The sequence below is a fragment of the Haematobia irritans genome, chromosome 3 (assembly GCF_050003625.1).
Source record: "Haematobia irritans isolate KBUSLIRL chromosome 3, ASM5000362v1, whole genome shotgun sequence".
Lineage (NCBI taxonomy): Eukaryota > Metazoa > Arthropoda > Insecta > Diptera > Muscidae > Haematobia > Haematobia irritans.
The window spans coordinates 182,657,254-182,682,044 of NC_134399.1; the positions used below are offsets into that span (position 1 = coordinate 182,657,254).

Sequence of the window (24,791 nt, forward strand, 5' to 3'; positions counted from 1 at the left end):
TTGTTGAACTACGATTTTTATATATATGTATGTATGTATAGTAAATACAATGCTATACGAATAAAATGGGTTAACAGTTCTTGTATTTGTTTATGATATGGATAAGAATAAAACTATTTTTGAAAAATGTAGCACAAAAAAAAATGTACCACGAATTAAAACAAAAACGAAGAAATTTTAGCCAAGTTAATTGCATTCTTCGTCTCAACATGATTGTTATTACATATTCTATTAAAAAAAACTTTTAATTTCTAATTATTTGTTGGTTCACCTAGTGGTGAATTTAAAAAGTAATAATCATTGGCAACGCGAAAAAAAAGAATATAGATTTTAATTTGGCGACACGACGCTGGGCGTTAGTGTGTAAATATAACCATAGCGTTTCAATTTCTCTTTTGATTTAAAATACCGTTTGAAACACTAACTGGTAGAAAAATATGAAGTTTTAAGAAAAAAAAAAAAAAAAAAATTAACAGCCTGTTTCTGTATGTCGAACGAGCTCTATCCAAAGACTTTTAGATAAAAGTGCACGACTTTAAGTTCACACACGTTCGTTATCTATTTTGCTTGTTGGAAGGTTTCTTTGCAACATTTTCTCCAATTCCTCTTTAAAATAGTATCCGTAACAATCATGTGTCTAAATAGCTGTGTTCGGGGGACCAATGATGTGTAATAATTTGTGACTGTTAAATTTTTCGTTTAGACAAAAACACGAACAAAAAGAGATAAAAAAAAACAATTGACAAATAAAGAAGTTAAAAGAGGAAAACATTTTGAATTGGCCGCTACTACGGGCGTGTTTCCAAAATTAAAACTGTAAAGTAAAAATTCCTATTTTCTCAGAAAAATGACTAATATGGTTTATTTATAATTATATGACGATAAAAATGACAATTTTAACGGCTAAACTGGAACTTAATACCCACCTTAAGTCATTAAATCATTAAGATATGTCTATTATGCTCCCTGGTGTTCTTTCTACGTTAAGTTTTCTACAGAACTTAACGTAGAAAGAACACCAGGGAGCATAATAGACATATCATAATGATTTAATGACTTAAGGTGGGTATTAAGTTCCAGTTTAGCCGTTAAAATTGCCATTTTTATCGTCATATAATTATAAATAAACCATATTAGTCATTATCTCTTGTATGGCAATGTAATTTGTAAAGATACGGTACCAATAAATACTCAACAAAATAAAAATAAACACAATTTACTTGAAGTAATTTCTTTTGGCATAAATGTTGAATGAAAAGAGTGCAGAAACAGGCCTATTAACCAAATTGAAAATTCTTAATTTCTTTTCTTTTTTAGATTCGTAACATCATACCCATTTTTTTTCCAACTCTCTCATACATGTATGAACCTAAGCTCATGAGCCTATTAGAAAAAAAGGGGAAGAATTTAGACATCTTGGGAAATCAGAAAATCTTTGGCTCTATCGATCGACAGAAATGCACAGAAACAGCTGATTTTTGGTTATAAATTCAGCTGTTAGTCTCCGTTTCAGTCGATCGATAGACCTTGTTCGACATACAGAAACAGGCTGTAAATGTGTTACTGTGTACAATTCTTTTTAGAATCGAGTTAGCACATTGTAGACAAAAAAGTCAATGCCGTCCGAAGGTCGACCATGCAATAACCAAATCTGAATGCACCAATGCTATTCAGAACAAGAAAAGTGTGTATAGTTGCCACCATTGTTCTATTGATGTTTATTATCATAATGGAGAAATAATTGAAAAATTAAGTTACTCCCCAAAAACATAAAGAATTTGATGTTGTTTTCCATACACTTTTTTGGTGCCTTATGGTGTTTTGTTTTCTGAAAAAAGTGCTTTGCCTTAATTTTGTCTGTACAGAATGCGCATTTTTAAAATGTTACCAGCAACCTAAAAAATGCTATCATTTCAGCGGGTAGAAAAGAATTCAAAGAAGGAAACAGGGCAATCGCAGCACTCTCGTTTGTTGGCAGTGCTGAAAATGCCCGTAATTTGCCTCTATGCGTGGCGCTATTTTCACAACAGAATTCGAAGCCTTTTCGCACTTTTGCCTATTTTTTTTAGAAAAGAACCTAAAAAGTACATTTTCCGGGCAAAATGCAAAAAAAATACGCATTTTTTACAAGAAAAGAAAACGCCATTAGTCCATTTAGGTTTTGGGGCAAATTTTCATGGGACCCAAAGGGATTTTAACTCTTTCCAGTTTCTAGTTTCCATTTTTCGTTTATTTTTAATTTTTCGATAACTAAAGTTAAAAAAAAACTTCTTTAAAAATTGTACACTAAACTCATCGCTGCCAAATTTAATGACGATAAGATAGCGATAGGTTAACATAGCGGTAGGCGAACACCGATTCCGTGACAGAATACCGTGGCGGCTCGCGGCGTGCTCCCAAATTAAAATCTATTATAATCCCTTGGCTGAAAAATTTATACCATAGTGTTGCCATCGCTTACCGCCGCTAGCCGTCACTGTATTCCGTTGCGGAATTTGGGATACCAATAAAAAATGCACGTAAACAAGTGTTCGCCTATCACTATGGTTATATTTACACACTAAAACAACATTTGCTGATATGAGTTATATGCTGTTAATACTAAGATTTTATTTAAATGAGTGTTTTTGGGAATTGAAGCAGTGAATGAAACCGATCCATTTTTATTGGAGGCGGCGGCAAAACTGATACGAAGTCTTGAATTAGTTTGTGTTAATGAAGCAGTTTTTGGCAGAAAATAAAAAAATTAAAATTTTTCTGAAAGAAAGACGACTACCCTTCAGTCGAGATGAACCCGCATAATTGGCGGCGGTGCTACCCGACGGCTTCATTCTGTGTATTGCAATCATTAGGGCTCAAACCATGTTTTTTTTCAAGGCCTTAAAATTCATCCAAATAAAGATGTGGTATGAACGCAGGTTTATTTCGCAAAACAATGTATTTTAGTTAACAAAAAATAATACAAAAATACGTTTTTTTTTTATAATTTGAAAAAGTAATATAAAATATTATTAATAAAATGACGTTTTCAATCTAAATATAAGCTAAATTGGGATTTTGTCCCAGGTTTTTTTTACGTGTTCCATTAAAGCGAGTTTTCAATTTCCTTTCTGTTTTGTTCTTAATTCCATTTTGTTTTTTTTTTGTTCTATAATTGGTCAAATTGTTCATTCATTAAAATGTTAGCAAAGTAATTGGATTTCTCTCATTTTTTTCTCTCTCTATTAAACGGGTATTCCGGTACGATCTTTGATTTTACCTAAAACATTTACATGTACCTTGGCATAACCACTGGATTTTTTACCCAAAGTACCAAGGCTACCACTGGGTGCTGTACCCAATGGCGTGGCGGTGGTGGCAGCAGCAATATCCACCGATGATGAAGATAATGGTGATGAATGCTTCGAATCACTGTGTTGTTGGTGGTGGTGATGGTGCTGATGAACTGATGACGATCTATGTGTAGATTCATGCGATGACAATAGATCATCAGTACTGGGTCGAGCATGCGATATTGTTGATGGTGTATAAATTGGTTGTAATTTATCAACTTCATCGTCTATAACCTTGAATTGCCAACTCCAATTGGCTCGATATAAGAAGGGACGATGGTCGAAACGATTGTCATCGGGACTATAGCTTTCAGCGTGCACAGAGGGTGTTAAAACGGTCATCTTATGGCGATTGATGGCATAGCATCTAAAGAAATGTTTTACTTTGTCGGCAACTTCCTTGGGACTCAAATCACCTTTCCACGTTGCAACCAATCTACAGAACATACTATAGGGCCCACAGCAAGCTTGTTTCCGAAGACGTCCATATTCGCTTAGTTCGGCATAGGTCATACCCATGTCTTGTTCATCCGTTTGCATTAGGTTGCCATCTTGCAATGGCTCTAACTCGGCAGTGGGTGGAGCTTCAATAATTGATTCCAGTATAGGTAAGTTATATCTGTTAACAAAATAATAATAATAATATAAATAATAATAATTAAATTTAAATATAATAATCACTATTTACTTGTCTTTGGCATAGGATAAAAATCTCCTCAAATCTGTTTTCGATATGCCACCTATAGGATTAATATCAGCCGAGGAACAATCATATTTCGTCAAATAACCTCTCAGCGATTCGTCGACATTAGCTGAACCCAACACCAAAAGACCGCCAGGGCGATTGCGTACCCACAACATAAGTTGAGCAAATATATAGGCCAAAACCATGCGTATGCGTGATTGTATATTTTGCAAAGCTAAATTTTGCCGAGCACATCCTCCCTGAGTTCGGAAACGTGGTGTCAATCCCGTAACGGCATTAAATATGCCCAGTAAAGCATTAACTGCTGTATCAATGCTTATTTCAATGTGATAGCTTCCCAATTGGCTTGCCAACTGAGAAGCACGCCAGCGAGTCTCTTTGCTCGAATTAACACTACCCATGAAACAGGTAACCAATAGGCGATTACACAAGGCAGCTGGATTATCGGGTGTGTATTCATGATCAGCCAATATTTTACGTATATCATGCAAAACTTGGTGATCCCCAGATTGCACGGCATTCACAATCATGCGACACATGGAATGTACAATGGTTGCAGAACTACTTGAATCCACGCCTCCGGACAAAGGTAAAAAGAAACCACCTTGTCCAGAACGTCTCAGGTAATCCCATAACCAACATGCCGGCCCCATGGCAATCTCCTCCTCTGGTGTATGATAAATCCATTGTATTGGTGTACTGGCAGTTTTAAATATATCACAATGGGTGGACATTTCAAAATCACAATTGATTCTTGGATATGTAGGAGCTGAGGCAGCCATTGAACATCGCGAACGTTGGGACACACGATAGGCTCGTATCTCTTCCAAATCGATCGTGGCCAAAGTGACTTCAACATCTTGCAATGAGAATTGTTTGCCTCGAGCAACAATTTCACCATTTAAAGCTACCGCGGAGCAACCATTGAAGAAAACCCGTTGACCATCACAGCCTCTGAGGTTGCTAAAGAGATAGGCACCACCAGCTTTAAAACTGGCATTGCGTATTAAATCGGTGGTTATGTGAGCTTTACGCAATTCCATATAGCTACCGGAACTATTGACAATGATCTCCACACCGGATAGGGACATGTCAATGTGTTTGCTGCAATGAAGAGAATAAATAGAATAGGAGAGTAAATAAATCAAAGATGGTTTTTTTTTGGCAGCTGTGTATTATTATTACCTTTTAACATTCCACAATTCTTCACAGATTTCATAGCCAATGCATGTGTCTTTTGTGGCTATAACAGCATCACCAAAAGGTACTGTATCTTGTCCGGTATGTTGGGAAATCATGCGAGGTAAATAGAATTCCTCAGTTTGTAAGGCCTAGTATAAGAAAACACCATAAGTAGTACATATATAAACTAGGGCTGTCACCCGCGATAAATCCCGTCTCGAAATCCCTTGATTTTCGGGACGGGATTAATCCACAATCCAGGGATTAATCCCGAATCCCCGGATATTTTATTTTGAATCCCGGAGTTTTTCGGGATCCTGAAAAACTAATTCAAATTTGTTAAATTTGATTTTTATTTTTATTATTTGATTTTCATTTTTATTTTAATTTTATTATTCGCCGTCGCTTTTTGTCGGCTGTCGCTAGACGACGATTACGTTTTGAACCAATTACAATACTCGGTAAAAAAAGAAAACAATCAGCTGATGTGAAAAAAATGAATTTTAATTTTTTTTCGGTTTAAAATATTTTTATTTCTGACTCAATTCTTTGTCGAAAAATCAAGAAAAAAATGTTTAATTTGACGCGGGAAAAAATGTGGATATATAAAAGGTTGGCTGATAAGGTCCGGTCTAACAAAGAAAAACACATTTTTTTTTGCCGAAATTCGTTTTTATTATTCAACATAGTTCCCTTCAAGACGATTATAACGACCTTCCAATTTTTTGATACCATTTTGGTAGTACTCCTTCGGTTTTGCCTCAGTTTCGGCGATCACCTCTTCATTGCAGCCAAATTTTTTCCCTGCGAGCATCCTTTTGAGGTCTGAGAACAAGAAAAAGTCGCTGGGGGGCAGGTCTGGAGAATACGGTGGGTGGGAAAGCAATTCGACGCCCAATTCATGAATTTCTGCCATCGTTCTCAATGACTTGTGGCACAGTGCGTTGTCTTGGTGGAACAACATTTCTTCTTCATATGGGGCCGTTTTGCCGCGATTTCGACCTTCAAACGCTCCAATAACACCATATAGGTTAGGTTAGGTTAAAGTGGCAGCCCGATTAAATTTCAGGCTCACTTAGACTATTCAGTCCATTGTGATAATAACACCATATAATAGTCACTGTTCATGGTTTTTCCCTTCTCAAGATAGTCGATAATAATTATTCCATGCGCACCCCAAAAAAACAGAGGTCATTACTTTGCCAGCGGACTTTTGAGTCTTTTCACGCTTCGGAGACGGTTTGGATTGGACTCAGGAGTGTAGTGATGGAGCCATGTTTCATCCATTGTCACATATCGACGAAAAAACTCGCGTGTATTACGAGTTAACAGCTGCAAACACCGCTCAGAATCATCAACACGTTGTTTTTTTTGGTCAAATGTCAGCTCGCTCGGCTCCCATTTTTCACAGAGCTTCCGCATATCCAAATATTAATGAATGATATGACCAACACGTTCCTTTGATATCTTTAAGGCCTCTGCTATCTCGATCAACTTCATTTTACGGTCATTCGGGCGTCCACTGTGTTCACCGTCCTCCGTGCTCATTTCACCACGATTGAATTTTGCATACCAATCAATTATTTTTGATTTCCCTGGGGCAGAGTCCGGAAACTTCTTATCAAGCCAAGTTTTTGCTTCCACCTTATTTTTTCCCTTCAGAAAACAGTATTTTATCAAAACACGAAATTCCTTTTTTTCACAATAACAAAAGTTTCTTCACAAATCACGCTCTATCTCACAAACTAATTGACTTACAGTCGTCAAATTTTGACACGAATCATTTGAAGGTTGGCACTATATAAAAATAATATGAATTTAATACAAGCGACGCCATCTATGTGTCAGACCGGGGACTTATCAGCCAACCTGTTATTCAAGGACAGTAAAAGCTTCCAAAACTATAAAAATGGCGACGACGCTGAGATCAATTGCACTAGGATCATCGTGAGAGAAAACAATCAGTTGATGTGCAAAACTGAATTTTAATTATTTGCTTTTAAAAATAATAAATGATAAATTTGACTCGGGAAATGATTTACATTATCTAAGTTTGGTGCTAAATAAAATACATTCTACTAAAAATAAATGGAAAAATCAACACTTTTTAATTGTTTTCTTTTCTATGATGTGAATGTGATGACCATAACTGCTATATATACAGATCAGTTTGGTGTAAATAGTCCATTTTTATATCAATAGATTTGTGATCGTGGTCAGCTCAGAACATGAGTTCCTCAAAGAGTTTCCACTCTTGAACAATATAGATTTTTTAATAATAGTTACAGCTTTTCTACCATTTGTTACAATTTGTCTCTAATGTTCAAAGGCATTGAACGTTGGAGTCAGTCCAGCTCATCTCATGGCTGATCTCTACATAAGCGTAGGAAGGCCTCTGGGGAGGGGCCTTAGACCCCCCAGAAAAAATTTAGCCCCCCCCAGAATTTGAAAACCTATTTACGATTTTACATTTTTATAAAAATTAAACAAGTATATACAACCGCACAAAGTTCCCCTAAAGACTTTCATGCACAATCGAATTACTTGGGTTGTGGTAACAGTTGCCGATGACTATGTTTGAAGTCTGATATTTATGAAATAGAACTGTGATTGAACTTATGGTTTAGTTAAATAACTAACAGCCTGTTTCTGTATGTCGAACGAGTTCAATCGATCGACTGAAATGCATAGAAACAGCTGTTTTTTGGTTATAAATTCAGCTGTTTGTTTCCATTTTAGTCGATCGACAGAGCTCATTCGACATACAGAAACAGGATGTAAAGCTCCTTTATTATATTGTTTAGTCTGGTTTAGTCATCTTAATTAAAAAATAGTAATTGGTATTAAAACTATTCTTTCATAAATTAATATCTTAATAATGCTGCAAAAAAGCGTCGCCAAAAAAGAAGTGAAAATGTTCTTTTTGGGTCCGGAAGTGGTGCGAAATTGGCGGAGAAGCGATGAATGTAATAGGAACTCGTCATAGAACGAATGTCCACCGTTTCAACAGCCGTTGCAATAAATTTGCATCACTTCTTAAGGTGTGATCCGAATTCAGAGTTTTGAATGTGAATTAATATATTTTCCCAAATAAATAATTTTTATTTATTCGTTTTTTATTTGATTTTTGGTCGACCTTTTGTTAGAATTATATAAATATTTTTAAAGACCTCGAGCTTCAAGAAACATTAATTTATAGTAATTTTTATATTTTTTTATGATTTTTAATGCATTCTAACGCTTGTTTGGATATTTTCAAAAATTATCGATTTTTCTATAATGGATTTAATTTTTGTGGCAAAATTTGAATAATTTTTACCATTTTATTTATTCTTACTCTTTTTTTAAACTATTTGAAAAAAGAAAACAAAAATTACGCATTAAAATATGAAAAAGCTGAAGTAAAAAACTTCCTGTGTAGTTAATATAATTAACTTCTTTGTGAGGACATTTTTGGAAGTGCTTTTAAAGTTGTGCCTTTAAAACAAATCCCAATTTTTTTTGCTGGGAAAAGTGTGGAACTACTTTTAGTTGCTTTATTATATATTATTTTGATGTCTATTTTTTTATTCTTTTTTATGAAATAAAACAATAATTGAACCTATAAGTTCAGTCTATAAATTTTTAGCTAGGGGGGGCTATAGCCCCCCCCCCCCCTAGGAAAATTGTCTAGCTACGCTAATGGATCTCTAGTTCATTTTTTTCATTTTTGTTTGTTTTTGTAATTGTTGAAGATTAGTCACTTTACCTCTTACCAATTTCCATTTTTTTAATTTACTTTTCAATTGTTCGATCAATAAAGTCTAAAAAACTTCTTCAGAAATTAATCACTGAACTCGTCGCTGGTAAATTTAACGGCGACAAAAAGCGACGGTATTGGCGACAAAAAGCGTCAGCAGGAATACCGATTTTCTTCGATAGCAGAATATATCGACGAACGGAATACCAATTAGTGGCGACAGACGAAAAGCGACAAAAAGCGACGGCGAGGGCGACTTCAGGAATAAGGGTGATTAATATACTGGAGTCTTCATTCAGTGCAAACCGCCCTTATATTTCATACCCGACAAATTGTGTTAATGAGCATTTATGGTACACCTCGAGTAAGTATTTACGAGTATTATACATGATGTATACTATATAAAGGCACACTCTCACCAAAAATTGAAGTAAACGGTAAGGTCCTCAAGCAATGATAAAAGGTCCGTCGACAATATGACAAGATTTCATTTATCTGATAAAAATTTTAATGCCTTGATATTTTTAAGAAGTACGAACATTTTAGGCGCTGTAGATTTTTATTACTTAAACTATTTAAAAAATCCAGAAAATTTCGGGATCCCGGGATTTACAAAAATCGATAATATAAACATGTGGAAAATATAAGCATGTGGAATAATGGATTGATTCAATGAAATTTTTATTCATATTATATTGTTTTTTATATACACGATGTTAATTTACCTTGGTCCATGGTGTAAACCATCTTGTCTCTCGGTAATTGCCATCATCACAGTTAGACATTTTTGGTCTTATGAGTAAAATTTTACGATTGAAAAAGGCCACACGACAATTATAGGCTACATTGCGGTGCATCACTGGCATACCAACATCGATCAGCATATGTTCACTATAAAAATATATGATGATCTCATATAGGATTCGTTTTAAAATGCTTTGACAATTTGTGGCTTACCATATTGGTGACATCATTATTTCCAATAATACCTCCCAAGAATGTAAATAGGTATCGGGTTCCCGAAAATGATCTTCACAACTGTACCCACTATAAAAAAAAGGATAAATTATTGAGTTTAATATTATTGCTAAACGATAAGTTCTTATAGAAATCACAATCACAATCAGGGTTGGCTTGTCACAAACTGTGACTTTTGCGACATACGTTTACGACGGCATAATACGTATGTCACAAAAGTTGTAAACGTAGTGTAGAAAACCTAATTTGGAATTAAAGAAATTGTGAATATTTTTTAATTTAATTTAGTTAAGCTCCCCGATAAAAGGTATGCAAAAAATGCTTTATATTGTATTTATTTTAAACTGTACTAGATTTAACAGGTTGGCTGATAAGTCCCCGGTTTGACACATAGATGGCGTCGCTAGTATTTAATGCATATTATTTTTATTTAGTACCAACCTTCAAATGATTCGTGTCAAAATTTGACGTCTGTAAGACAATTAGTTTGTGAGATAGAGCGTCTTTTGTGAAGCAACTTTTGTTGTTGTGAAAAAAAATGGAAAAAAAGAATTTCGTGTTTTGATAAAATACTGTTTTCTGAAGGGAAAAAATACGGTGGAAGCAAAAACTTGGCTTGATAATGAGTTTCCGGACTATGCCCCAGGGAAATCAACAATAATTGATTGTTATGCAAAATTCAAGCGTGGTGAAATGAGCACGGAGGACGGTGAACGCAGTGGACGCCCGAAAGAGGTGGTTGAATATGATTTTGAATGACCGTAAAATGAAGTTGATGGAGATAGCAGAGACCTTAAAGATATCTAAAGAACATGTTGGTCATATCATTCATCAATATTTGGATATGCGGAAGCTCTGTGCAAAATGGGTGCCGCGCGAGCTCACATTTGACCAAAAACAACAACGTGTTGATGATTCTGAGCGGTGTTTGCAGCTGTTAACTCGTAATACACCCGATTTTTTCCGTCGATATGTGCCAATGGATGAAACATGGCTCCATCACTACACTCCTGAGTCCAATCGACAGTCGGCTGGTGAACCGTCTCCGAAGCGTGGAAAGACTCAAAAGTCCGCTTGCAAAGTAATGGCCTCTGTTTTTTGGGATGCGCATGGAATAATTTTTATCGATTATCTTGAGAAGGGAAAAACCATCAACAAAGACTATTATATGGCGTTTTTGGAGTGTTTGAAGGTCGAAATCGCGGCAAAACGGCCCCATATGAAGAAGAAAAAAGTGTTGTTCCACCAAGACAACGCACCGTGCCACAAGTCTTTGAGAATGCTGGCAAAAATTCATGAATTGGGTTTCGAATTGCTTCCCCACCCACCGTATTCTCCAGATCTGGCGCCCAGCGACTTTTTCTTGTTCTCAGACCTCAAAAGGATGCTCGCAGGGAAAAAATTTGGCTGCAATGAAGAGGTGATCGCCGAAACTGAGGCCTATTTTGAGGCAAAACCGAAGGAGTAGTACCAAAATGGTATCAAAAAATTGGAAGGTCGTTATAATCGTTGTATCGCTCTTGAAGGGAACTATGTTGAATAATAAAAACGAATTTTGACAAAAAAAAATTGTTTTTCTTTGTTAGACCGGGGATTTATCAGCCAACCTGTTATTCTTGGTTTTCGTGGTCCATAATGTCCATACAAGCTTTAGTTGCATCAACGATGTGTAGCTAGTCATCGTTGATGCAACTAAAGCTTTTTAATTAGTATAGAAATTGGCTCTAATAAGCCAAAAAGTGATTTTATAAAATTCTCTCTAAACAGCAATTCATTTATGTAAGACTTAAGTAGTTTTCCTTCATTCTAGTTTCTGCAGTAATTTGTTAAAGTTTGACCATGAGCGATTTCCGACCGTCACGTTTACTGCACCATCAAGTAGTTTATAGTAATTTTGGCTTCGAGTTTCGAATTGAAATAACTATATTCTCAGGTTTTTTTAAACTTGTTAATAATTCCTGACAATTGAAACTTCTTTGCATATATCATCATCTTGGATATCATTCGCTGCCTATCTGAAGGGTCTAAAGAATTTGGAGTTTGCGACGTTGGCTACTTTTTCTACATTTACGACGTGTATATGACGTTTACGACGTTTACAACTTTGCGACAGTGGCAAACCTTAAAAAGTTTGATGCAGACCATCTCTAACCACAACGAATAAAATATGACAGTTTTCTATGAAAATTCTTCGTCGTAGCGTGTTACTTGAAAATATATAGAATTTCAGCTGGATTTGACGATGGACACATTCCCAAGCAGATCCGCTCAAATGGTACGTTTTCCGAAGTTAAATTTAAAGATTCTACATATGGAGACTATATACACTAAACAAAAGTGAACTCTCTATTGTACTAAAGCCAATTTAACTCTATTTTAGTTCATGGAATATATGGAGAAAGTTTCTTTTACTCTAGTAATTTTTTGCGTACGTTAGTTAAATTAACTAAAAAACGAGAAAAAATTATACACAAATGAATCACAAAATAGTTTATTATTTCTTTAAATTTGTAAATTTTACTACAAATGCGTCCATCATGAACTTTGTATGTTATGTCACTAACTTTCTTTCTTGCAATTTTGAACTCCAATTTTTTCTTTCAAACTACAAAATTTTCTTTAACAAGTGAAAAAATTTAATTGGATTTAAGTAACGTACGCAAAAAATTATTAGAGTAAGGAAAACTTTCACCAAACATAATAATTGCATGAACTAAAATAAAGTTAAATTGGCTTTAGTTAAGTAGAGGAGCCACCGTGATGCAATGGTTAGCATGTCCGCCTTGCATACACAGTGTCCAGTTTCGACCAAACACCAAACAGTTTTTCAGCGGTGGATATCCCACCTCAGTAATGCTGGAGACATTTCTGAGGGTTTCAAAGCTTCTCTAAGTGGTTTCACTGCAATGTGGAATGCCGTTCGGACTCGGCTATAAAAAGGAGGTCCCTTGTCATTGAGCTTAACATAGAATCGGGCAGCACTCAGTGATAAGAGAGAAGTTCACCACTGTGGTATCACAATGAACTGAATAGTCTAAGTGAGTCTGAAATATCGGGCTGCCACTATACCTAACCTAACCTAAGTAAAGGATTTGAAATTTAGGCTACGTATAGTGGCAGCCCGATATTTCAGGTTCACTTAGACTATTCAGTCCATTGTGATACCACAGTGGTGAACTTCCCTCTTATCACTGAGTGCTGCCCGATTACATGTTTAGTTCAATGACAAGGGACCTCCTTTTTATATCCGAGTTCGAACGGCCTTTCACATTGCAGTTTGCTCGGATATACAGCTTCGTATAGGGTTTCCCATACTACTTCTCAACTCCATAGACTAGTATGACAATTGAGTTTTACTCTGGCTACTTCTAACATTTCTTCCAAGTTTTTGTGATGAAGGACTTCCTTGTTGGAGATTACCAGTGTTGCCGTTTTAATTCTTGCAATTTGTCTATTTCTAGAGTGTAAAATGGAGTCTGTATATTTCTAGAATGGAATTCGGAGTTTGTCCATTTATGACTACACCGTTGTCGGTAGTTGCTCAATGGAGAAACCATAAATAGATCTTTATTGCCAATAATACTATCCCGATTTCCATTTGTTCCTAGATAACCCAACAAATTGAAAACCCGAGTTCTTGATTCACAAATTCTGTTGTCTTGAATTAGAACCACATCTTCGCTTTCGTCAGGAAGACTTTTCGGAACATACATGCATCCTTACAATCACTGTTGCCAGTATTGGGGATTTTTCTCCAAATTGGGGATACGAAAATTCTAAGTTGGGGACTTGGGGATTTGGTGGGGAATTTCCATAAATAGAAAATTTTGTCAAAATTCTATGTCTATAGACAAGTTTCCCAAAATTCTACTTCTATAGAAAATTTTGTCAAAATTTCTATAGACAAGTTTCCCAAAATTCTATTTCTATAGAAAATTTTGTCAAAATTTTATTTCTATAGAAAATTTTTTAAAAATTTTATTTCTGTATAAAACTTTGTCAAAATTTTATTTCTATATAGAATTATTTCTATCAATCTACCAAACAATAAAAAAATCTACCATTTCTGGTAGAATTCTATCAACTTTGGCAACGTGTCTATTGCCCAATTTTACTGCAGTGCACTCGCAGTAACGCGAACTAATTGAAACCAAGAGAGTTCACATTAGCGAAAATTTTCACGTTTGCGAACTTCAGCGAATTTCTCAACAAAACATCACCATATTCGGGAGTTTTACACTTTCTAGCGTGATAGTCTTTTATTGTTGTTATTAGTAATATTAAAAACTTAATTCAACTTCATGAAAAAAATTTAAAAAAAGAGATCGGAATAATATCAGTGGGCATGAAATTACAAAGCAATATAAATTAATAATTGAAATTCGCAAAAAAAGCCAAACAGATCACTAAAATATTCCGTAGGTGTATTTGAAATTGTATTTGGCACTGCGAGTCTGCCTTCACACAAAAAAAATTTTTTTCTGATTCAATCACGAAATTAATTGATCCAATTAATTTTTAATTGGAATGTCTTCAATCACAGAAATGATAGTATCAATTAAAAAATTAATTGCAGGTCAATTAAAAAGTTAATTGATCCAATTAAAAAATTAATTGATACTATTATTTTTGTGATTGATTTTTGTTTCAATTAAAAAATTTGTTGAATCAATTAAATTTTTAATTGAATATTTTTTAAAACTCAATTAAAATTTTAATTGGAAAAATTTTCGTGAAATTTTTGTGTGTGTTAACGTCAAATTTCATGTTATTCAACATCATGGAATAGTTGGTGTCAGAAAAAGCGTGTTCACGTTAGGTGGTGTTCACGTTACCACGACTGCACTGTACTTGAATATATAGAAGTAAATTTTCGTCCATAAATACAAGGTGACCGAACTCCCATTTTCATATTTTCAGCATTTGGAAGACTATCACCAGTCTCTTGGTGTTGTGATTCGAAATCTTGATTTTATTGCAGCTTGGATTTGAAAAAATTTTAATTATTTTTATTATTACTGATTTTCTACAGCAGAGTATTTTGCTTTATTTTTTGTTTAAAAAAACTTGTCAAAAATGTATTGGGGAGTTTTGTCAGGAATTTAAATTTAAATTGGGGATTTTTGGGAACGAAAACATCATAATTTAAGGACAAGAGCCAGAAAGATATTAGCAACACTGCTTACAATGATGAAGACGTATGTGGAGGAACCATCACAGCTGTCTCCTCGATTGAGTTATCAAGAACATCGCTCTCACAAAGTTCGAAAAATCTAACAACAGCCTTAAGATTTGTCGTATTTCGATTATCTACATATATCTGATTCATTGATATCTTTCACCAATTTTTAAGTAGAGTGCTTTTGACTTAGTTGAAGGGTTGAACGTTTTTTAATTCATGTGAACATCGTGAAAGCCCTGGGATGAGTCAAATATAGAGTGTTTAGTAAAAATCTCATCCAATCGGTCAACCTTCCATTCAGCATTTAGCTGTTCTGGGCAGTATTTCCTAATTCTGCTCAATATATATGTAGTGTAAAGAAAATTTTGCAATCTTTGGCAATTGAGTCCAAAAATTGTTGACTCTTTTCAAATGTTTGCGTTCGATTCCTTGAAACCATTTCAGATACACACTCTCTCTCTCCTTCTGTTTAGATGAAAAATTACTTCGTTCGATTGATTCCAATTTCTTGGTAATAAGCAAAGAATTTGGTGTTCCTGAAACCCCTTTCTCGAGGGATTTCCTCGAAAGTGGCATCATAATCAGACAACCCCTCTGCAGATCGAATGGTAATTGCCCGAATTGATGCATTCTTGGAAAACCCACACACTAAGCAGTGAAGTTTGCAATCTATTGTGTACTATTTCATATTTCTTTAAACGTATATATAAGAAATTCAAAACAAAATGATCCCTTATATTCTTTACCACACACAGAAAACAAATTTGTTGTGCCAACCAATTCTTTTGCCAACCAAATTATTCGGTCCCATCTACTACCAGAATATAACTGACAAAATTTGTCAAAGCAACCAATTGTTGTCTTGCACAACAGTATCTCAAACTCTTTCGATAACTAAAATTTGGGCACATTATAAGTCTAATTGGTAATCCCAACCAATAAGATTTTATTCGTTTGTTGAAACAACTATTTATTATTTTCGGACAACCAATGCTTGAGAAATTAAAGAAACCATTTGGTGAATTAATTTTAGTCTGTATTTAATTAAATTATTAATTAATAATTAAAAACTGAATGGAAATGATGCAGATGCTGCTGATGCTCCACTCACAATTACCCGATCGTGACTCACGCATGGACCTTGACGTGTTGTTATGTCTTTGCACCAGAATCTTTCTTCAGTTCTGATCGATTTTAAGTTCGATGGCGAGGTAGCCAATCTATATATTTACCATTCCCATCCTCGGAAATCGTCACATTTGTTAAAATATCTCTAGTAGGGAAGAACGTAAGTGAGTGAGTGGTATTAATTTCATTTGATGATTATGTTACTCACCAATTAAGAATGCAGCTACCGAATTAAAATGAATATATACCTAATTCACAGCAAGTCTTTATGGTTTGGTGACACATTGGCAAAACAAATCAGTTATCACAACAGGGTGGAATAAATTGAAATGGTTAGTTACTTCAATGTATAAATAACGACCAATATTTGGTCGTGTGTACCAACTTTTGGTCACACCACCGTTATATTGATTATATAAACTATCAAACAAGAGAAATAACTAATAATTATTCCACACAATTAAAAATTGTGGGTCTCCACTATCAAACTGTTGTCGTAATCGAATTCCAACCAATCATTTCTCTGGGTGCAGATATGTAGATTAAAAAAAAAACATCGCTAAGAAGGGAGCAGGCCCTTAACCCTTTCACTACCGAAATAAACCTAAAAACTTTAATGTTTCTTCTTTTTTACTTGAGTTTGTTCTTTTCTTGAAATACCGTAAATCCAAATATTTTATGAATCTCGAAAATCTTGCAAAATATCAGCCAAATTGGTTCAGATTTAGATATAGTTCCCATATATATCTTTCGTCCGATTTAGACTCATATGACCACAGATGCAAAAGCTTACTACTGATCTTCGTGAAATTTTGCACAGAGGGTAGAATTGACATTCTACCAATGCTTGGTAAATTTGATTGAAATCGGTTGAAATTTAGATATAGCTCCCATATATATCTTTCGTCCGATTTGAACTTATATGGCCACAAAAGCCAGAGTTTTGCCGTGATTTGCTTCAAATTTTGCACAAGGGGTACGTTTAATAGTATTGTTAAGTGTGTCAAATTATGTTAAAATCGGTTCAGATTTAGATATAGCTCACACATATATATCTTTCGCCCGATTTGAACTTATATGGTCTCAAAAGCCAGAGTTTTGCCCTGACTTACTTCAAATTTTGCACAAGCGGTACTTTTAACGATACTATTGTATGTGCCAAATATGGTCAAAATCGATTCAGATTTAGATATAGCTCCCATATATATCTTTCGTCCGATTTGAACTTATATGGCCTCAAAATCCAGGGTTTTGCCGTGATTTGCTTCAAATTTTGCACAAGGAGTACGTTTAGTAGTGTCGGTAATTGTGCCAAATTTGGTTGAAATCGGTTAAGATTTAGATATGCCTCCCATATATATCTTCCGTCCGATTTGCACTGATATGACCAGTGGGCCAAAGTTATACTCCCATTTACGTGAAATTTCGCATAGATTGCAGAATTATTATTCTAACTATACATGTCAAATTTAGTTAAAATCGGTTCAGATTATATACAGCTCCCATATATACGTACACCAGAGTTGGGGAAATATGTTATGGTAGATTGTTACACATTTTAGACCCATTTTCAATGGAAGTTTCCTCCAATTAATTGGATAGCGTTAGTCGATTTAAATTTTAATTCTAGATTTTGTAGAAGGAAAAAAAATGTATCCTTTATATAGCTTCCAGCAAATGTGAAGTAGTTGAGATGGTAACACAAATTTTGGCCTACATAGGGGTAAAGGGTATAATATAGCCGGCCCCGCCCGAATTTAGACACATGTTTATAAATAGAAAAATATAACGACGAATTTTCTGCCAGGCCTTAGTTTTTCGGCATTTACTATGGATCTCATTAAAAAAGTAAAAAAAAATTCGCTCTAATGAACGTATAGAAGAACTTGCAAGGAGTTAACAGTGGAAGCAAATTGGGTAGGTTTAATTTGTTTTTATGTATTTGTCTATTTTAATGCAATACACCAGTTTTGGTCAGAGTATAAATACTTTTATTCTCAATAAAATCTGGCTACACGAAGTATCGTTTCTGACATGTATCAGCTGTAAGAGTTTAGTTGCGCTTTTTGGCATACAATAAAGTAGGCAGTGCATCCACACTACATGAATCGGTGGCAATAACATAAACGAGTAATCAAAGTAGTTTATGATCATTCGTTTACGTTATTACAACCAATTCATGCAGTATAGATGCATGAAAAGTAGTGCTATTTTCCTTCACGCCATCAATGCTATACTCAATATTTTATATCACTTCTGACCAATATTTCTCTTAAAATGAGCAATTATATCAGCGCTATATAGAAGCTGCTCCAAATCGGGACATCGCCCACAAAACTCAGGCTGATTCAGTTGTTTTGTAAGCAGATGGTACTGCCTCTCTCCCTTACAATCCTGATGAAATAGTGCTCCATTTTTTGCTGGGGTGGCATAATAATGGTCTAATATTTCACCATTTTATTCCAGTTTAAAGTTTTTCTTCAATGTATATATACTATGTTTTCTTTTATTTTAGAAAAATTGCCGATGTTGATGACTTCTATCTATGCTGGGTGGTATATATGGTACAATGGGTTCAATCCCAGTTTCGACCGAACACGAAAAAAGTTCTTTGGGGTGGATTCTCAATTCTCAGTTATGCTGGATGGTTTCACAGTAAAGTGAAACGCCGTTCGGACTCTGCTATAAAAAAGTAGGTCCCTTCTGGTTGAGTTAAGCATGGAATTGGACAGTACTCAGTGACAAAGAGCAGTCCCGGTGTGTATGGAACAATCCCATTTCTGATAAAATTTACATTTTAGAACACATCTTTGACTCATTCCAAAGGACACGAAAAGCGACAATTTAGTAGGAGCAGTCCATTGACAGATACTCTGAATCAGACTGTGGTAAACTTTTAGGAATCTGTTTCATTTTCGCGCATCCAAATCACACCAGATATGAACAACTTTTGAAATATGTTAAGGTTATTCTGATAATTCTCACTTATTCACTAAATTTGTCGATCCAATAAGATTTTAATATCAAGCGTGTATGGAATTCATTAAATTATGACTATTTAAAAATTGCCACAAACTAAGCACAGGTATCAATCCTGTGATAGGTCCGTCAGTGACAATTCGCACTGAACCGGGCTGCCAGTAAACCTAACCTTTCAATTAAATGGGAGAATAAACTATTATGTATCATTGTAAAAAAGTATGGTTATTGCTATGTGCACCACCCACATTAGCACCCTCCCCTTGATCCCTGATTATATTTTTATACCCTCCACCATAGGATGGGGGTATATTAACTTTGTCATTCCTTTTGTAACACATCGAAATATTGCTCTAAGATCCCATAAAGTATATATATTCTGGGTCGTGGTGAAATTCTGAGTCGATCTGAGCATGTCCGTCCCTCCGTCCATCCGTCTGTTGAAATCACGCTAACTTCCGAACGAAACAAGCTATCGACTTAAAACTTGGCACAAGTAGTTGTTATTGATGTAGGTCAGATGGTATTGCAAATGGGCCATATCGGTCCACTTTTACGTATAGCGCCCATATAAACGGACTCCCAAATTTGGCTTGCAGGCCCTCTAAGAGAAGCAAATTTCATCCGATCCGGCTGAAATTTGGTACATGGTGTTACTATATGGTTTCTAACAACCATGCAAAAATTGGTCCACATCGGTCCATAATTATATATAGGCCCCATATAAACCGATTCCCCGATTTGGCTTTCGGAGCCTCTAAGAGAAACAAATTTCATACGATCTGGTTGAAATTTGGAACATGGTGTTAGTATATGGTCTCTAACAACCGTGCCGGTTCATAAATATATATAGCCCCCATATAAACCGTTCCCGAGATTTGGTTTTGGAGCCTCTTGGAGGAGCAAATTTCATCCGAGTGAGTTGAAATTTGGTACATTGTGCTAGTATATGGTCGTTAACAACAATGCCTAACTAAATCCACATCGGTCTATAGTTATATATGGCCCTCAGATAAATCGATCCCCAATCACACAAAAATTGGTCCATTTCAAGTTCATAATTGTATATAGCCCCCAAGGCCGTAGCCAGGATTTTAATTCGGGGGGGGTTCAACTTTAAAAAAAAATATTCATATAATCTCATGTGTAGAAAATTTTATTTATGCATACACGCAAAGAAAAAAAACGTTTGGAAAACGTGTACCGAAAACGTTTTTCTTTTGTTAGAGTTTTTTGAATTGCTTCGAAAATATTAAACTTTTATCACCAAAAAAATTCGTTTGTTACAAAGTTTTTATTTTTTCAATAAAAAAAGTTATTTTTGAAACAACAACAGAGTCCATTTCGTTTATATCAAACACTGTTCTTTTCTGACTTTTGGTCTTTAATAAAACACATTTTACAGTTCAAAATTTAATATAGTACAATGTAATGTTGAACATTTTTTTCGGAATCTTCCGAACATATGTAGAATGTATGTAAAAAAAAAAAAAAACTTTGGTCGAAGCAGGGATCGAACCCACGACCCTTGGCATGAGAGTCAGACGTAGCAACCACTGCTCCACGGTTCCAAACTAAATGTTTGTTTCTGTTAAATAAACTTTGTTTATTCGGTTCGTGGGCGCCGCAAGCTATGCTATATAAATATAACTTATATGGATATTTATCTATTGATGACCATAACAGGTACATAGCTCAGTGGTTAGTGTGTTGGCTTACAAAGTGCATGGTCCGCGGTTCGATTCTCCGTCCAGGCGAAAGGTAAAAAAATTTTAAAAATTTATAAAATCGTATAATATCTTCTACATTGTTTGTATTACAGAAAAAGGTGCTAAGAACTAAAAATCTTCGTGGAAGTGAGAAAGATGTGAGGGAAAATACAATTAGCCAGAAAAAATTTTTTTTTTAGTTAGTCTTTATGAAATTGTTTTTACATCCTGGAAAAGAATAAACGTTTATCACAAAAAGTATATACTTTTCTTCCAAATACACTTCCTTACAGCGAAAAGCAAATGAGAAACGAACTTTGTTTGTCTAAAATTTCGTTTGGGAGGAAAGAATTATTTTTTTGCGTGTAGGTATGTATACAATATTTTTATACCCACCACCATAGAATGGTGACGGGGGTATAATAAGTTTGTCATTCCGTTTGTAACACATCGAAATACCGATTTCCGACTATATAATGTATATATATTCTTGATCAGGGAGAAGTTCTAAGACGATATAACGATGTCCGTCTGTCTGTCCGTCTGTTGTAATCACGCTACAGTCTTCAATAATGAAGCAATCGTACTGAAATTTTGCACAAACTCGCTTTTTGTCTGCAGGCAGGTCAAGTTCGAAGATGGGCTATATCGGTCCAGGTTTTGGTATAGTCCCCATATAAACCGACCTCCCGATTTGGGGTCTTGAGCTTATAGAAACCGTAGTTTTTATCTTATTCGTCTGAAATTGGAAATCTAGAGGTATTCTAGGGCCATAAAGAGTTGTGCCAAAAATGGTGAGTATCGGTCCATGTTTTGGTATAGCCCCCATATAGACCGATCTTCCGATTTTACTTCTTGGGCTTATAGAAACCGCAGTTTTTATTCAATTTACCTGAAATTGGAAATTTAGAGGTATTGTAGGACCACAAATACGTGTGCCAAAAATTGTGAGTATCGATCCATATTTTGGTATAGCCCCCATATAAACCGATCTCCCGATTTTACTTCTTGGGATTATAGAAACCGCAGTTTTTATTCAATTTACCTGAAATTGGAAATTTAGAGGTATTGTAGGACCACAAATACGTGTGCCAAAAATTGTGAGTATCGGTCCATGTTTTGGTATGGTCCCCATATAAAACGACCTCCCGATTTGGGGTCTTGGGCTTATAGAAACCGTAGTTTTTATCCAATTTGTCTGAAATTGGAAATCTAGAGGTATTTTAGGACCATAAAGAGGTGTGCCGAAAATGGTGAGTATCGGTCCATATTTTGGTATAGCCCCCATATAGACCGATTTCAAGATTTTACTTCTTGGGCTTCTAGAATCCGAAGTTTTTATCCTATTTGTCTGAAATTGGAAATCTAGAGGTATTTTCGGGTCATAAAGAGGTGTGCCGAAAACGGTGAGTATCGGTCCATATTTTAGTATAGCCCCCATAAGAACGATCTCCCGATTTAACTCCTTGGGTTTCTAGAAACCGTAGTTTTTATCTGATTTGCCTGAAATTGTAAATATTCTGGTATTTTAGGCTCACAAAAACGTGTATCGGATTAAGTTTTTATCGATCCATTTGGTAATGCCTCCATATAGACCGACTTCACTTCTTGAGGGTGTAGAAGGCGCACTGATCATGAAAATTGCTTGAAACTCAATGTAAAATTTCCAGATTTTACTTCTACAGATTTAAGATTTCAAATCAAGACTTTATTTTATAATTTTCTTGCACACTTAGAAGAGATGTTAATGATTCCTTTAAAACTCAAACAAAAATGGTTCTTATAAATCCAGAATCTGATATAGTCCTCATAGGTGAAATCTTTAAATTTATCTTCGGGAATATCCTCAAGTCCTCAAGCCCTCCTGAAATTTCAAAGGAAACCCTAATATTTGGTTCATGGTGGTGGGTATTTAAGATTCGGCCCGGCCGAACTTAGTGCTGTATATACTTGTTATAATATTAAATTGAGCCGACGGGCTTTTTGGGCAGCAAATAAATCAATGACTTCTTCAGTCGACACATTTATTCGGCGATGAACCGACATTAATGCCAATCCTTTGAGTCTACTCTCGCTAGTCGAATTTCTAAGATACGTTTTTAATCTCTTCATTGTTGAAAATGAACGTTCGGATGAGCACGTAGTAACTGCAGGGATGGAAAATGCAGTACTATAGTACTTTTTCAAACCTTTTTCACCCCGGTCAGTACCGTAGTACCCCCGCGAGTCGATATCAGATTTATGGTACAATAGCTTTGACAAAAATATTTTAATATTTTGAGAAAGTCTTTATCAACCTTATTTGCTAATAGTCTTTTACAAATATGGCAAAACAGACATGTTCATGTGGGAAGAAAATCTCGATTTTGTAAAAGACATAGTCAAAAACAGGATTTTATTGAACTTCAAGAAAGTTTTAGTCGAAAAAAGAATGCGATTCTATATTATCGATTTTTTATTTCGCTAGAAATAGTTGTCAACATTTTATTTCTATATAGAATTTTTGCAAAATTTTATTTTTATAGAAAATTTTGTCAAAATTTTATTTCAATTGACAATTTTGTAAAAATTTTATTTCTATAGGAAATTTTTGCAAAATTTTATTTCTATAGAAAATTTTGCCAAAATTTTATTTTCTTTAAAATTCAGTCTCTTGACAATAATCTTCCAGTGAAATTTAGTAAAAAGTACCTTTCCGCTCAAAAAATACCTTTTTTGTACTTTCTTAAAAATTGTATTTTCCATCCCTGAGTAACTGGCAAAGTGACTAAAATTTTTAAAAGAATATGCACGTTTGGAAAAATCTCTTTATTGCTTCCATCGCTGAATTAGGCAGGTTCTTTTCGCAGGTTTTGCGCCATTTCATTTACACATGTGTGTTTGGCTGTTTCGTTGTTGTTGCTATGGCCAAACAAAGCGAGTCATGTTCATAAAAAGAACAACAAACACACATAAAAAGCAGAAATACATTTTCCAAAAATGAAATTTGTGGTGCGAGAACAAAAATAATTTGTTTTTTTTTTCGACCGTCGTTTGATGGGCTTTTCAACTAGTATTCTATGATTTGTGCAAGTTTTATTGGGAAGCGTTTTTCAAAATAAAACCTCAAGCTTTTCTTCAACATCTTCGATAAGATTTTTCTATGCAGCTAAAAATAAATTTTTATTAATATAAAAATATTCATTCATTTCGGGGGGGGGGGGTTTGATCCCCCACATCCCCCCCTGAATACGGCCTTGATAGCCCCCATATTTCAATTCTGGCTCTCTACGTACCGTGCAAATAGTTCATATCGATTCGTAATTATTTGTAGACTTACCTACACATACCTTTTTTGTCTAATATATACCACGTATGGACTAATTCATAATTTAGAAAACGATTTAAGATACCACAACACAAGTAATTCTATTGTGGATGACAGTCTTTCGTAGAAGTTTCTACGCAATCCATGGTGGAGGGCACATAAGATTACGGTCATATATACATGTTAAATTCTTACTTACCTCACTTCCAATTCGGGACCTGTACGATATGATGCGCCCATATCTTTTGCTTCCATTATCGACTGTAGGATACGTCCCAAATTACCTTCAAAATCTAAGGCCCATTGGTTTAATGTGGAAACAGCTACAGTAATTTTTCGTCCCATTGTGATATTGTCGATGGGAATTAATTTTTAAACAAAAATCCAAAACGATCTACAAAACGGTTATTGTCGTCAATTTGATCAGCAGCAGCAATTATTTCTCAATATACGAAATTGAACAAAGGAAAAAGGTCTTCTTCGGGTTTGAATAGCGGTTGAAGGTGAAGGGGATGTGACAATGGTAGACTGGAGAAAGTCAAAATGTCC

The 24,791-nt window shown here is 35.0% G+C and overlaps 1 protein-coding gene across 1 annotated transcript; it reads right to left on the reverse strand.

Moving 5' to 3' along the window:
* Window positions 1-2,919: 2,919 nt before the first annotated feature.
* Window positions 2,920-24,729, reverse strand: Nadsyn (NAD synthetase). The gene is made up of 6 exons (XM_075300157.1): window positions 24,442-24,729; window positions 9,917-10,006; window positions 9,685-9,850; window positions 5,224-5,369; window positions 4,021-5,142; window positions 2,920-3,951 (listed from the first exon to the last, which is right to left on the reverse strand). Exons 1-6 carry the CDS (start codon window positions 24,585-24,587, stop codon window positions 3,225-3,227), a joined length of 2,397 nt encoding a protein of 798 aa, XP_075156272.1. The 5' UTR covers window positions 24,588-24,729; the 3' UTR covers window positions 2,920-3,224.
* Between the last annotated feature and the right edge of the window lie 62 nt (window positions 24,730-24,791).